We start from the raw sequence: 16,000 nt of genomic DNA, 5'->3' as shown, positions 1-16,000 counted from the left end.
TGGATTGGATTTAAAGTATTCATACTCAGAGGTTAGGATTTCTAACTTGTTCTCCCTAACTTCCTCTGTGCCTTCATTAATCACATCAATAGTTTCCCAGATGTGTTTGAAATCTTTACAGTTCATCACATGTCTATTCATCAAGGGATCAAGGGAATCTACTAAAATTAATTGAAGGCTAGCATCCAGGGAGGCTTCTTCTTTTTCAGAAGGAGAAAAATCCTCAGGATTCTTTACATAAGTTCTAGCTTTGGTAATCACCACATCATTTTCTATTACCTCTGGTTCAATAACCATCGGAATTTTTGGACCCATCTTTAACACTTCCAGATATTTGGGATTTGCAACTTGTAAAAACAATAGCATCTTCTTCTTCCACATAACATAATTTTCTTTATCGAATAGTGAAATTCTAACGGTTCCAACTTTTTGTGTAGTCATTATGAATTTTTGAGTAAATAAAAATTCAAGGAGTGAAAGAATCACAAAAGTCTAGGATCTTGATTTGTTCGTTAATTAGAAGGCTCTGATACCAATTGTTAGGTCTCAATATGTTTGTAGAAGGGGGGTTGAATATATACCGTTTAATCGAATAAAATGCGGAATAAAAAAAGTGAAACAAAATTCAAGTTAAATAAAACTATTATTAAACTTGAAAGGTGTTACAACAACGGTATCGTTTACAAGGGATTAATCTCAAATAAATTATTTCAAATTTAGAATAAATTCGACATGAACTTTTTCTATTTTTGAAATAAAAAGGATCAAATGCTAAAAGCAATTTGAGATTAAGTTCTAGGGATTTTGATCCGCTAGTTAGTTACACAAGAACAAGAAAAGGATTTCTAGTGGTTTAGATTTAACAATGAATACTAGAAATTAATGATCTGAGAAATTGCAATAAGTTCTCTGCTGTTTTCTTGGTTTTGTGTTCTTCTGTTAATTTGATATTCAATGCTCTGTCTTTAGAAAATCAGCTGTTGCTTTTATATTAAATCAATCCTTGATTTAACTGGCAAGACAATCTTGTTAGCTCAGCAAGACAATCCTTTTATCTGGCAGAACTTTCAGGAGGACAATCTATTGAACTGGCATGACTTTCGGCAAGACAATCTAAATGAACTGGCATGATTTTCGGCAAGACAATCTAAATGAACTGGCATGACTTTCGGCAAGACAATCTAAATGAACTGGCATGACTTTCGGTATGACAATTGATTGTCATACCGATTGTCATACTAATACAAAAGATTGTCTTTGCTGAATTAATTTTGATTTTAAATTCAAAATCAATTCTGAAAAACCATAATATTAATTCAGAATTAATTAATCAATTAATCCAATTAATCAATAAATTAATCTTTGCAGATATAATTTATTTTCTTAATTAAATTATACGACTTAATTAATTAATAGAGAATTAATACTATTCTTGAACAACAACCACTCTTCTGACAATCTGCTGAAAATCACTGAAACTTATGAATCCATTTCACCACTTCAATGTTGACACTCGATGTACTGTCTGGTTCATGAATGACTAACATCTGTGATGTTTCTTCATGTCTTGATTTTCTTCAGATTAAATCTCTGTAATTAATTGATACCCTGACGAGATCTCTGTCACTTGATTAAATCCACAATCTTGATTTATATCACTGAGGCTTGATCAATTTCTTGAGCTTCTTCCAGTGAATTAAGTCCTCAAGTCTGTAGATAAACAATGTTACTTAATCCTTTGACATATGTTACTTTGAGAGATCTCTCTGATGATAGAAATAGCCTGTGACAAATAAACAAATAGCCTGTGACATATGCCTTTCATGGTCAATTCGGACATACATTCCATGTCTAGAATAAACATTCCAACCAAAAACAATAAACCCAAATTCACTAGTTATTACATCCGACATTCTAAACATATTTGAATAGCTATAATATGTACCAATGTCAAATTTCAACAACTCCAACCATAAACCAGAATGATGGATGTAATTGTCATTAGCGATCAAAACTCCGATAACCACCAAACACCGGCAAAATATAATGGCAAGAGCACTTAGTTCAAGGAAAGCTATATATATATATATAATTAGCAAATTAAAACCCTTAATCGCGAGCAGTTTTACATCTTGTCTTGGATAAATTCGAGCACCTCCAATCGCACCTCATCAAGCTCATGTCTTGTGTAAGACTTTCGAGTTTTGGCTACCCATTAAATAACAAAAGTAAAAATTAGCATTGCAATTTCATTTCTTATATTAACTGGCATTTCATTTCTAAACGCCATATATGGGTTTTATCCAAAAAATACATTTCAATGTAATAACAAGCATTATTTCATTTCTACCTGATCGTCTATGCAAATTAATATAATTTTTAAATTTTTATCAATTTTTAACCATATTGCACCAAATTATTACATAAAAACCTTATAAGATAATATATATATATTACAAATAATTTGCATATATACCTTGGTAGTAAAAGATAGTTCCATATCGACAATAATTTATTTCATGTATTGCATTATAACATAACCACATTCAACCCCTCCTGTTTGTTTGGGAAATCCCTGTTACAATATAAATATAAGTTAGCTCCAGAAATTAATTAAAATTATAACTAATAAAAAAATTAAAAAAAAACTTATAAAAAGATTTTTCATCTAAGGAGCTTTATTTCTCATTTCAGTTTGAGAATTGTAAGATTTCATCGCTCTAAATTAGAGAACAGCGATAATATATACGATTATTTTTCGAAAGGGTGAATATTTACTATATATATATATATCAAACGCTAGGTGGAATAGAAATATATTTCTATGTTAATGCTTTTTCCAACTCGTCAAAATTTGTTGTATATGGCAGAGGGTTCAGAATATAAATGTCGTCATCCCAAATTACAACCACAATTCAGTGGCAACTGTGTTTATAAGAAAAGAAAAAAGAAAAACACAAGTCGGAAATTTTAAAAGGAACCTACCTAAATATATTAATTTGTAAAAATAACTCTAAATTACAAATACTTACTTATGATTATGTGGCATGAAGTACATGCGATATGGACTACTATCTTTCAATCGATTAACAAAGTCTGAAAAGAATATATCTTGTAATTGTGTAGTATGTAAACACAGACTTAGGGTTTACGCTATATGTATTATCATTATCGAGAAGATTATACATTGTAACCTAGCAGCTCTTAGTGATATTATTCATCACTGAGAGAGAACAACGATTCATATTGTAATAGAGTTTATTGAATATATTTGATCTTTGTTACATACTTGTGTTAAATCGATTTTATTATATAAACACTGTATTCAACCCCCTTCTACAGTGTTGTGTGACCTAACAAGCATGTACACCCCAATACAGTACACAGTCATTCGGGCATGAATGAAACTTTATATACTCAAGACCTAAATCGAAGAGGGTTTTTTTTTGCTTCATATGCATTACTAGGTAACACATTATCTTTGGAAAGTAGAGACCCAACAGAAGAGAGGATGTTAGTGAAGGCACTATTGATAATACAAAACCTATATTTCCAGTTATGCAACTTCAACATCGACTCTAACTTAATACTATCATTGCCCTCATATAGAGGTTGCTCAGTGTCATCTACGAACCTCTTAAACTGATACGAATCATTATCATATTCACCCGAGATATATGCTGGTTCACAAACATCGACAGTTTCTGAAGCTGTGACATGCTCCTGATCTTGCTTTGACGCTTCATCGGGAGCTTGCTCAGGAGTTGGCTCGAAAGCTTGCTCTTGAACTGGACAACTAGCACTCGAAGACTTAGGACCCATAGAAGCAGTCTCCTCATGCCATACCCAATAGAAATAATCAAGACAAAAGCCATTGTCATAGATACGGCCCCTGATTATTTTAACATATATTTTTTTAAAATTAGTGCATCGTCCACATGGGCAAGGAATTTTGTTATGATCTTCATATTTTTCTTCGGCATATATCAAGAAGTTTCCACCCCAATTTCAAATGCTAAAGAATTCCTATCTTGCAAAATTCATGTCTTATCCATAAGTTTGTATTCCTACCTGATAGCCACTATAAACATTATACATCTAACACGTACTTTACTTATTTAATGAATATAATTATCGAATAACAAGATATATCAAATTTATGTTGATTATCATAGGGATTAATTATACACACTTATAAAGGTACTAAATACCTTAATATCCTAATAATTTATAATAATAATTTATTACTCTAAGATCCTATGCATATAACCAATTACAAAACTAGATTAAATTTTATAACATAACAATCATATCACAAATTGCTCTCAAACTAAACCGAGATATCAAAAACACAAATAATGTAAACAATGTGAGATATCACCAAACAAACACTAAACAAACGGAGATATAAATATACATTAATATACCGGATAACAAACAGAAATAATAATTAAACCCCAAAAAAATCTGTGAATATAAAATACAGATTATTGTTCTAAATGTAAAAATCTGTAAATATGAATGTAAAGAACAGAACATATACACACATGTAAAAATCCCCAAAAGAAAAGATAGAAGAATATACCTCAAAGTTGCAGAAATCTCTGAAGCTCTAAAGCCCAAATCGATTAAACTCCAAAGCTGCATATTTGTGAACCTCAAAGCTCCGAAACTCCTTTCAAGGTCCAAAGCTTCTACTTAAGTATATCATACTAGTTTGAAACTCTATTTAAAACTCCAAAGTTTTGATTTGAATTGGGGCCTAAATTAGGATTTATGTGAAAGGAGAGAAAGAGAGGAAAGATGAGTGAGATTTTGAAGCTATGAGATGAGAGAGATGAGCGTCGGGGTGTGAGAAAGGTATGAGATATTTTAGAAAAGGGGGAATAAGAAATAAGGGGGGAAATAATTTGTTAAAAAGGGGGGAGTAGTGTATCGAAAAAATGGGGAAAAACAAGTCAATTTTTTATTTATTTTTTTAAGTTAACCATAGACAATAGTTGATAAAATCAGTCAATGTCAAAGTTAAAATTGTTTATTTAGCCTTTATTATTTTTGAACATAATCAACGGCTATTAGATGAAACAGATGTCAGCTTTTTTATTCAATATCGCTTATTTACAAAATGATATTAAAACAGTTTTTAATATCGTATGTATTATGTGCCGATGTCTAAGTACCGGTATTGTATCTATTATTTCTAGTAGTATAATTGTTGTCTCCGGGCAAAATGCTTTTCATACTGATAATGGCATTGGATAGATGTCAAAGTGATTCTTTCTTTCAGGCATATATATTAACCAATGTTCTGAAATATTTGAAATATTTGACTAGTAGGTATATATTTGTATATTTACGAACTTTTCCTGAAATATTTATAAACAATCACTTTTAGTTGGCTATATTTGTCCAACCAAAAAAACTCTTAGATATAATTTTATATAATCAAAATATAGATAATATCATTGGAGTGTATATCAAATTCCTTAATTAAAATTTTACAAAATGTTAATAGCCAATCATTATAACCAATCATTTTATATTTTATATTGAAGATGCTCTTAAAGTATGCAATGACTGATTTCTATCATACTCATAATTTACTCATAAATCGATTTTAATGTTCGTAAAAATATTTCTAAACAAGGGCAGCTAAGAAGGCACAGTGAGCAAACACACAAGAAGTTCGTGAATGGTTCGTGAATGGCTCGAGAACCCTGGAATTAAGATAATTTAAACATATTTTTGGAACAAACTAAACTCAAATATGAACTTAATAACTGGGACTGTTAAAATATTTGAATAAAAAATAAAGTGATTGTCAAAGCGTATCGAGGAAGTCTCTCAAATCTTACCAAGAAAGACTTGTAAAGCTTATCGAGGAAGACTTGTAAAGCTTATCGAGGAAGTTTTGTAATACTTAATGAAGAAGATTTGAATGGCTTACTTAGTAAGTCTTGTAAACCAACTACTATAAATAGCTCATTTAGCTAATGAAATACAACACAACTTTCTCTCCATCTTCTATTCTCCTATACTTCCTCTACATTAAACATAACTAATATTTTCAGTCAAGGTTTATAACACGTTATCAGCACGAGTCTCTGCCAACTGAAGCTTTATTCTCGAAATAGCTACGACTTATTCTGACCCACGAGTCCCTATCAACTAAAACTATTGCATAAAAGAGGTACATTTTCTTTTCCTTATTTTCTTCTAAATATTATTACATATTTATGTTACTGATTGAAATCTATAAAGATGGCTATGCCGTCAAGTAATACTACTATAAAGATGGCGCTGCCGTCAAGTAATAATCAAAAGTTTTCTGGCCGGCTATGCCGTTGTAACTTTTGTATAAAGTTATTATTTCAACTTGCCTGTTTAAATATTATGTGACATATTATATCTTATTTAAAATCTATTCAGAATGGCGAATCTTGCAAAATTAGAGTTTGTTGCCTTGGATGTTTCCGGAAATAATTATTTGTCATGGGTCCTTGATGCGGAATTACACCTTAGTGCTAATGGCCTAAAAGATACTATTGACCCGGAAAAGATCCCAACTGTTTAACAAAATGTAAAAGCGATTATCTTTCTTAGGTATCACATCCACGAAGATCTAAAATCTGAATACCTCACTATCAAAAATCCACTCACCCTTTGGAATAATCTCAAGGATAGATTTGATCACCAAAAACTTGTTCACTTGCCATCTGCCCGATATGACTGGATTAATTTGAGGTTACAAGATTTCAAATCTGTAGCTGAATATAATTCTGCTCTTTTCAAGATAAGCTCAAAATTAATTTTATGTGGTGAAAATATTACTGATACTGAAATGATTGAAAAGACCCTCTCAACCTTTCACCCCAATACTATGATCTTGGCTCAACAATATAGGGAGCGTAATTTTCAGAAATATGGCGAGCTGATATCTCTCCTTCTTGTGGCTGAAAAGAATAATGAGTTGCTACTGAAAAATCATCAGATACGTCCCACAGGCTCTGCCCAGTTACCAGAAGTACATAACACGTCATTCCTGAAGAATGAACGTGGGAAAGGGCATAGAGGATGACGGGGTTATGGAGGAAACCGTGGACGTGGAAATTTTCGTGGTCGGTTTCACAATCAATATCATTCTGGCCACCTGAAGTGGCAACGTGATGGTTACAACTCTGGCCACCAGAAATGGCAACGTGAAGTGCCAAATAAAAGAAAGGCGCCCCAAGAAGGAGAGAACCGAGGCATCTGTCATAGGTACGGATCTGAGGGGCACTGGCAACGTACTTGTCGCACACCCAAACATCTTGTTGATCTCTACGAGTCATCCAAAAGAAATAATGGAAAGAGAGTAGAAACCAACTTCGCTAATTATAATCTAGTTAATGAACCAGTCAATAAGGCCTCAAATGAAATAGACACTAGTGCTAATCTTTATTATGGTTTAGACGACTAGACTTCATATGTATTGTCATATTTTACTTATTTTCTTTGTGTTTTACTTATGTACTCATTTTATGTACTTGTTTCATGTTGTTGTTCTATGTAGTCGGTTTGTTTTTAATAAAGATGTTTTTCATTTATATATGTATAGAGATGGAAGATATATGCATTGTTGACTGCGCAACCACACACACTATTTTACAGAGTCAGAAATACTTCTCACAGTTGACTAAAACCAACTCACATGTCTGGACGGTATCGGGTACATCAAATATAATAGAAGGTTTTGGGAAAGCTAGTTTTTTTCTACCAAATAAGACACACATACACATACACATACAAGAGGCTCTATACTCTAGCAAGTCAACTAGAAACCTACTGAGTTTTAAAGATATCCGTCTTAACGGGTTTCACGTTGAAACTATTAATGGGAATGAAAAAGAATACCTTCTCATCACCTCAAACACCGTTGACAATAAAAGGGTCCTAGAAAAATTCCACTCGGTTTCTTCAGGATTATATGTTACAAGTATACGAGTTCTTGAATCCCATAGTGTCAACATCCCCAAAGTCATAGACCCAAAACTATTTTCCCTTTGGCACGAAAGACTCGGTCATCCAGGAGTATCTATGATGCGTCGTATCATTGAAAATTCTGTGGGACATCCTCTTAAAACTGAAAAGATAATATCCTAAGATGAACTTCATTGTTCAGCATGTTCCTTAGGAAAACTTATTGTCCGACCATCCCCAGTTAAGCTTCAAACCGAGTCCCCGAAATTCTTAGAAAGAATTCAAGGTGATATTTGTGGTCCTATACATCCATCTTCTGGCCCATTTAGGTACTTTATGGTTTTAATTGATGCGTCAACTCGATGGTCTCATGTATGTCTACTTACAACCCGAAATACAGCCTTTGTCAAATTACTTGCCCAAATAATTAAACTCCGAGCTCAATTTCCTGACCATCCCATTAAATCAATCCGACTAGATAATGCTGCTGAATTTACATCTGCAACTGTTAATGAATATTGTATGTCAGTAGGAATCTCAGTCGAACACCCGGTGGCTCACGTACATACACAAAATGGTTTAGCAGAATCCTTATTAAAAGACTTCAACTTATTGCCCGTCCCTTACTCCTAAGGGCAAAGTTACCTATATATGTTTGGGGTCATGTAATACTTCATGCTGCAAATATAATTAGAATAAGGCCTTCTGCTTACCACAAACAATCCCCTCAAGAATTAGTTCTTGGTCAAGTACCTAATATATCTCATTTAAAAGTATTTGGTTGTGCTGTGTATGTTCCTATATCACCACCACAAAGAAATAAAATGGGACCTCAAAGAAGAATTGGTATATATGTTGGTTTTGATTCTACATCTATTATAAGATATCTGGAACCATTAACCGGTGATGTTTTTACTGCTCGCTATGCTGATTGTCATTTTGATGAAACCATGTTCCCTAAATTAGGGGGAGGTAATGATTTGCATAAATTAAATTCCGAAATATCATGGAATGCATCAGGATTAAATTCTATTGATTCACGTACTAATCAATGTGAATCTGAAGTTCAAAGAATTATTCATATGCAAAATATTGCTAATCAAATGTCGGATGCCTTTAGTGACTCTAGACATATTATAAGGTCACATATACCTGCTGTTAATGCTCCGGCACGAGTTGAAATCCCTACTAAGAAATCAATTCCTGGAGAATTGATTAGTGATTTAAAGCCACTCCAGAAGTGTGGTAGACCTATTGGTGCAAAAGATATTGTACCACGAAAACGGAAATTGATTGGAATTGCCCCAGAAGTGGCAAAAGTTTCAGAAAATACCCCAGAAGTGGTATTTCCTCCTGAAGAGGTTCAAGCCCCTGAAGTGGCTGTAACAAAACTCCCAGACGTGGGATTGCCTCCAGAAGAGAATGTTGCCCCAGAAGTGGCACATGCCCCAGAAGTGGCAAATGCTTCCACGGAAGCAAAGGTACCTGAAAATTATGAGATCTCAATGAATTATGTCCATAACGTGAAATTACTGGATCGTGGGAGTATTGAGGTTGATGATGTATATGCTTTTTCTATGGCATCTGATATTATTATGAACTCCGATCCTGAACCACAAAGTGTGGAAGAGTGTCGACGCCGAGATGATTGGCCAAAATAGAAAATTACGATTCAAGAAGAATTGCAATCATTACGCAAGAGAAATGTATTTGGACCTGCAGTCCAAACACCAGCTGGTGTAGTCCCTGTCGGGAATAGATGGGTGTTTATACGAAAACGAAATGAAAGGAATGAAATTGTGAGATATAAGGCCCGGCTAGTAGCCCAGGGATTCTCTCAAAGACCTGGTTTTGATTACCAGGAAACATACTCTCCTGTGATGGATGGAGTTACTTTTCGTTTTCTAATGGGTATGGCTTGTATGGAAAAACTGGAAACACGTTTGATGGACGTTGTGACAGCATAGCTATATGGATCACTTGATAGTGATATTTATATGAAAATTCCTGAAGGGTTAAATATTGAGGACACTAAGCCTCGACATTTATATTTTGTTAAATTACAACGATCATTGTATGGTTTGAAACAATCTGGTCGTATGTGGTACAACAGGCTTAGTGAGTACTTATTGAATGATGGATATGTTAATAATCAAGTGTGTCCTTGCATTTTTATTAAACAATCATCAACTGTTTTTGTTATTATTGCTGTATATGTGGATGATTTGAATATTATCGGTACTACTGAAGATATTACTAATGCTGCTAACTATTTGAAAAATGAGTTTGAAATGAAAGATCTTGGAAGGATAAGATTTTGTTTAGGTATACAGGTGGAGCACTTATCTTCAGGAATATTTGTTCATCAATCAAACTACACTGAAAAGATTCTTGATCGGTTCTACATGGACAAAGTCATCCACTAACCACACCAATGGTTGTTCGATCACTCGAGATTGAAAAAGATCCTTTCCATCCTAGAAAACAAGATGAAGAGACTCTTGCACCTGAAGTTCCATATCTCAGTGCAATTGGCGCTCTCATGTATCTTGCAAACAACACACAACCTGATATTGCATTTGCAGTGAACTTGTTGGCAAGATTTAGTTCTGACCCTCCTAAAAGGCATTGGGATGGAATAAAACATATATTCAGATATCTTCGAGGGACAATCGATCTTGGACTATTCTTCCCAAACAATTCAAGATCACGGCTAGTTGGATATGCAGATGCTGGATACATGTCGGATCCTCATTTTGGGCGATCACAAACAGGTTACCTATTTACATATTGTGATACTGCTATCTCTTGGAAGTCTACAAAACAGACTATGGCCGCAACTTCATCAAACCACGCAGAGTTACTAGCAATTCATGAAGCAAACAGAGAATGTATTTGGCTAAGGTCGGTCATTCAACATATTCGAGAATCATGTGAATTATCAAGTATTTCAGACAGTCCTACAGTTTTATTCGAGGATAACTCGGCCTGCATCAAACAACTTAAGGAATGATATATTAAAGGGGATCGAACAAAACACATATTGCCAAAATTCTTCTACACTCATGAACTTCAAGAAAATGGTGATATTGATATTCAACAAGTTCGCTCATGCGATAATCTGGCGGATATACTTACAATGTCACTATCTACATCAATATTTGAGAAGCTAAGAAATAATATAGGTATGCGGAGGTTAAAAAGTTTGCTACATCAAAATGTCAAAATGTGAGACATTTTATTCAGGGGGAGGCTGTACTCTTTTTCCTTCGTCAAGGTTTTTATCCCACTGGGTTTTTCCTTGCAAGGTTTTAACGAGACAGTCAATCTTTGCAATAACTCGCATATGACAATCAAGGGGGAGTGTTAAAATATTTGAATAAAAAATAAAGTGATTGTCAAAGCGTATCGAGGAAGTCTCTCAAATCTTACCAAGAAAGACTTGTAAAGCTTATCGAGGAAGACTTGTAAAGCTTATCGAGGAAGTTTTGTAATACTTAATGAAGAAGATTTGAATAGCTTACTTAGTAAGTCTTGTAAACCACCTATTATAAATAGCTCATTTAGCTAATGAAATACAACACAACTTTCTCTTCATCTTCTATTCTCCTATACTTCCTCTACATTAAACATAACTAATATTTTCAGTGAATGTTTATAAGAGGGACAATTTTGTATTAAACAATTTAATCATCACAAAACTCGCGCTCATTATTAATTCCAAGACAAATAAGATGTCTTTCAGCTAAGAGCATATATTTATTTGTACGTTACAAATCATATTTATCAAAAAATATTGTAAATCATATTTATCAAAAAAATGTCTTTCGTGATCAGTTTTTCACAAAGAAGAAAATAGAGGTATAAACCTAAATTAAACTTTCACAAAAACCATTTTTTTCTGAATTCCAAACCTTTCCGGCCATGGGATAAAACCTATATAGAGAATACAAGTAGTGTCTCTTTAATTTCAGCTAAAAAAACTTGAGAATATTGTATGCCGTAATGCAGCTGGATTGCACTTCCATTCTTCAATATTCGGATACATGTCGTTATATACCTTTAGCTGATAAAATAATCAAAAGAATTTATTGGGAGACATGCAAAAAATGAATAAACAGTGACAACACCGCCAAATATATACATTTGGGGTTCTGTTTGGTTTTATTGTATATTTTTCATTCCTTAATAACAATAGTACGTACCAAAAGTTCGATAGAGTTAGGAACTCCTAGTTCTCCTAGTTTAGCTGTTGGATTGTAACTCTATACTAGAAATAACATAAGGCTCCATAAACTTTGATGAGTTTATGTTTCACCAGAAAGAATAGATCAATGAGATGTAAACCAAATGGTTTATATTTCAAATCTAATCAGCCCCTTCTTATTTGTCTCCTTTGTTCAGTTGTCGCGATAAGTTGGATTAGCATTCTTCAACTACAGCCACTAAATAAATTAAGTTTCGTTTTTCATGGAATAGGTGATGCTACATTCTTCAATATTCAAAGTTTTTTAACGCAATCTTCTCAATTAACTGTTAGAATATAACATAAGATCAAGTTGAATTTTCTTTAACGTCTTAAATTTTTGACATGGTATGAGATGGGCATCAATATCCACTCATCAGCCTAGAAATGAACTTTCGAGAAAATGAATTTTTCGAGTGTGTAAGTTTCAATAGAATTAATGTCAATCGATGCTCTACTAATCGGTCCAAACTGTCACCTAAAGCCGACCAAAATATCAGGCATATTTGGTCATTCTAAATTGTCAGCGATATTTCAGATCAAAGTGTAATTTGTTCCGGGCGTAATCAACAATCCCTCTCATGTTCTTGGTCCAAATAACTTCGATAATGAATGCAAAGATTTAATAATAAACAGCAATGTGCATCAGCTACATACAAAATCTATTGTATTCTGAAATATTAGACTTAGAATACAGTATATGGTTCTTGAATTGTAGGCTTGTAGCCAGTATTGAAAAGGATATGTGAGAGAGATCTGGTATCAGCATCAAGAACATCAATTTATATCTACAATTTGTAATAACAATGTAATTAAGTGGCCATTTAGGAACTTGATACCAAACCATTCGTTACAACCAGAAGTTTTCTAAAAAGTGATAGTGATATATCAATATATCAACATTTGTAACCCCAAGTGGCGTAATTAAAACTACACAACGTCATATATAAAGACCGATAACACAAATAGCTCGTCTCTATTAATATACAGTCATATGCACCAACATTCACGAGTTGAATGGCCACCTACTCGTAATCTAACTAATTAGCTACCTTAATATCAGGTTTCATCTTTATCCACTTTCATTTCTAAGTGATAAGTATTTAGTAAATTATTTTCTTTCATTCAATTCTACCATATATGATGAACAGATCAAAATTTATGATGACAATGCAAAAATCCGTTAAGTATAGCGGTTTCTCTTGTAGTTGGAGGAGCTCTATCTAATACAGCGCATACAATGGAAACCTTTTAATCACTTCTCGTACTTTAATTCTAGCTAATTAAGACTATCCAAATAATAACTCGTACTTACTATAGCTAATCAAGATTATCTCTATATTAGTATAACAAACTTGGAAAGAAGTAGAATAATTGGTTAATAATAGTTCAGTATACAGATTAGAGGCTGATAATTTTACTGCTCTTCCACTTGAGCAAATAGGACATGCAAAGATGACAAGCCAAGATCTAGAGTTGCATGCATGGTCCATCGCTTTCCTTATTCACCTAATTTACCTGTTGATTTACAAATTAACAAAAGCAAAGTGGTGAAGATACTTAAACTTAGGCTCCTAGCCTATAAAAACCCTCCTGAAAACTTCAATTCCTCAGCTGATCATACGCTTTCTTAATATCATTAGCCACTAAATCCTGAAATACTATTCTGAACAAATGGATCGCATTGCTAGTGTCTCAACTTTTCTTTTTATTTGCCTACTTGTGTTTGCTCCAACTATGGTTGTACATGGAGCCACGGGATCACTTTGTAGCCATACACCCTATCCCGAATTATGCACTTCTTCCATGATTTCTAGTAAACTTGTTGAAGAAACGACCTCGTTTCTAGTGCACCGTGACTCTGCACTTTCCGCCACAATGGCTCAGGCCGTACAAGCCCACAGGCTCATATCAGATTTGGACACAAGCTCCTACGAAGAGCGTGCCAAGTCCGCTTGGGCTGATTGTTTGGAACATTATGAGGATAGTATAAACCAGCTCAACCGTTCAATGTCTATAACTAATCCCAACAAGGATAATAATGATGTCCAAACTTGGTTAAGTTCAGCACTTACCAACCACCAAACATGCCAAGATGGTTTTGCAGATTTCAACTTATCTAATACTTATTTAAATTCCTTTCCCGTAAATAATTTCACAAAATTCCTTGGCAACTCTCTCGCCATAAATAAAGCTGTAATGGCTTCACAAACTTCCGGACTATCTAGTCAAAATCCAAAAGGGCGGCACTTGCTAGCTCATGATCTGCCGGATTGGATTTCTATCAGTGATCGCAAGCTTCTTCAGGCTACAGCACCAAAACCTGATCTAGTGGTTGCCCAAGATGGGTCAGGTAATTATAGGACCATTTCTCAAGCTGTGGCCGCAGCAAAGACTGGAAATAAGAGATTTGTTATATATGTGAAGAAAGGAGTGTACAAAGAGAATGTGGAGATCAAGAAATCAATGAAGAATTTGATGCTTGTTGGAGATGGAATTGATGCTACAGTTGTAACTGCAAGTAAAAGTAATGCAGATGGCGCCACGACCTTTCGCTCAGCAACCTTTGGTAAAAATCTTCACAATGATCATTGCCTCTTTCGGGTCTACAATCTTATGTTTGGAATATTTATAATACAATCATCACTGATGCATGCAATAAAATCTGTCGATATGTGTCTGATATCTAGTCCTGTTAATTTCATGCAGCTGCTTCAGGAGATGGATTGATTGTCCGGGGAATGACTTTTGAAAACACAGCCGGTCCACAAAGTCACCAAGCAGTTGCGGTGAGATCTGGCTCCGATTTATCAGTTTTCTACAGCTGCAGCTTCAAAGGTTATCAAGATACTCTCTACGTATACTCACAACGCCAATTCTATCGCAACTGTGACATTTATGGAACCGTGGACTTCATTTTCGGTAATGCTGCTGCAGTTCTGCAGAACTGTAACATCTATGTGAGAAAACCAATGAGCAATCAGTTCAACACAGTAACAGCACAAGGCAGGACAGATCCTAATCAAAATACGGGTATTGTGTTGCATAATTGTCGGGTCACAGCAGGTTCAGATTTGAAAGCAGTTCAGGGTTCGTTTAAGACTTATCTTGGAAGACCATGGAAGCAATATTCAAGGACAGTGGTAATAAAAAGTATCCTGGATAGCTTGATTGATTCAACCGGATGGCTCCCATGGAGTGGCGATTTTGCTCTCAAAACGTTGTATTATGGCGAATTTATGAATACCGGAAATGGTGCAGGAACTGGAGGGAGGGTAAAATGGCCAGGGTATCATGTTATAACAGGTGTTCAGGAGGCTGGAAGATTTTCTGTGGGGAGCTTTTTAAATGGAAATTCATGGCTAGCTGCCACTGGAGTGCCATTTACATCTGGATTGTGATCATGTTATATTGCTTTATCTTTAATCCGGCTTCGGCTCTCGAATTTCTGTACTTCAAAACAGTTCGCTTTGATACAAAAATTGTTGAGATTTTCTGTTTCCCTTGTCAAACAAGACAAACTAATCGATAGTAACTTACACTTTGAAATTTAATCCGTCACAACAGGACTGATAGGGATGAGAGGACATAATCACTGGTTTGCTATCAATTTGCATTGCATGTATAAAACGTTATAAGTTAGGGATGTACATGGTTCGGATCAGATCGATTTTGGGATAAAAGTTCAAACCAAACCGCGATTTTAGAAAATTGTCATCCGCAAGGGACAGAGTAGTACATTTAATCTTTAGAAAAGGAATTCGAATGATAGTGCACCCGAACACTGCATTAACA

General features: G+C 34.4%; 2 protein-coding genes across 2 annotated transcripts; both read left to right on the top strand.

Annotated features, from left to right (window-relative positions):
- Positions 1–10,393: 10,393 nt before the first annotated feature.
- LOC141714368 (secreted RxLR effector protein 161-like) lies at positions 10,394–10,972 on the top strand. The gene has a single exon (XM_074517891.1). The coding sequence runs from the start codon at positions 10,394–10,396 to the stop codon at positions 10,970–10,972; it is 579 nt and encodes a 192-aa protein (XP_074373992.1).
- Positions 10,973–13,831: 2,859 nt separating this feature from the next.
- LOC141674604 (pectinesterase-like) lies at positions 13,832–15,759 on the top strand. Its single transcript, XM_074481316.1, has 2 exons — positions 13,832–14,774; positions 14,915–15,759. Exons 1-2 carry the CDS (start codon positions 13,880–13,882, stop codon positions 15,604–15,606), a joined length of 1,587 nt encoding a protein of 528 aa, XP_074337417.1. The 5' UTR covers positions 13,832–13,879; the 3' UTR covers positions 15,607–15,759.
- The last annotated feature ends 241 nt before the right edge of the window (positions 15,760–16,000 follow it).

The sequence above is a fragment of the Apium graveolens genome, chromosome 1 (assembly GCF_009905375.1).
Source record: "Apium graveolens cultivar Ventura chromosome 1, ASM990537v1, whole genome shotgun sequence".
NCBI classification, from domain to species: Eukaryota; Viridiplantae; Streptophyta; class Magnoliopsida; order Apiales; family Apiaceae; genus Apium; species Apium graveolens.
The sequence above is the reverse complement of the archived record's forward strand: the minus strand, read 5'-3'. Positions and strand labels throughout refer to the sequence as shown.

Excerpts from the sequence above, each read along its gene's own strand:
- LOC141674604 (XM_074481316.1), top strand. The coding sequence starts at position 13,880 with ATGGATCGCATTGCTAGTGTCTCAACTTTTCTTTTTATTTGCCTACTT. Across the intron at positions 14,775-14,914 it reads CTTTCGCTCAGCAACCTTTG|CTGCTTCAGGAGATGGATTG; the intron begins GTAAAAATCTTC and ends AATTTCATGCAG.
- LOC141714368 (XM_074517891.1), top strand. The coding sequence starts at position 10,394 with ATGGTTGTTCGATCACTCGAGATTGAAAAAGATCCTTTCCATCCTAGA.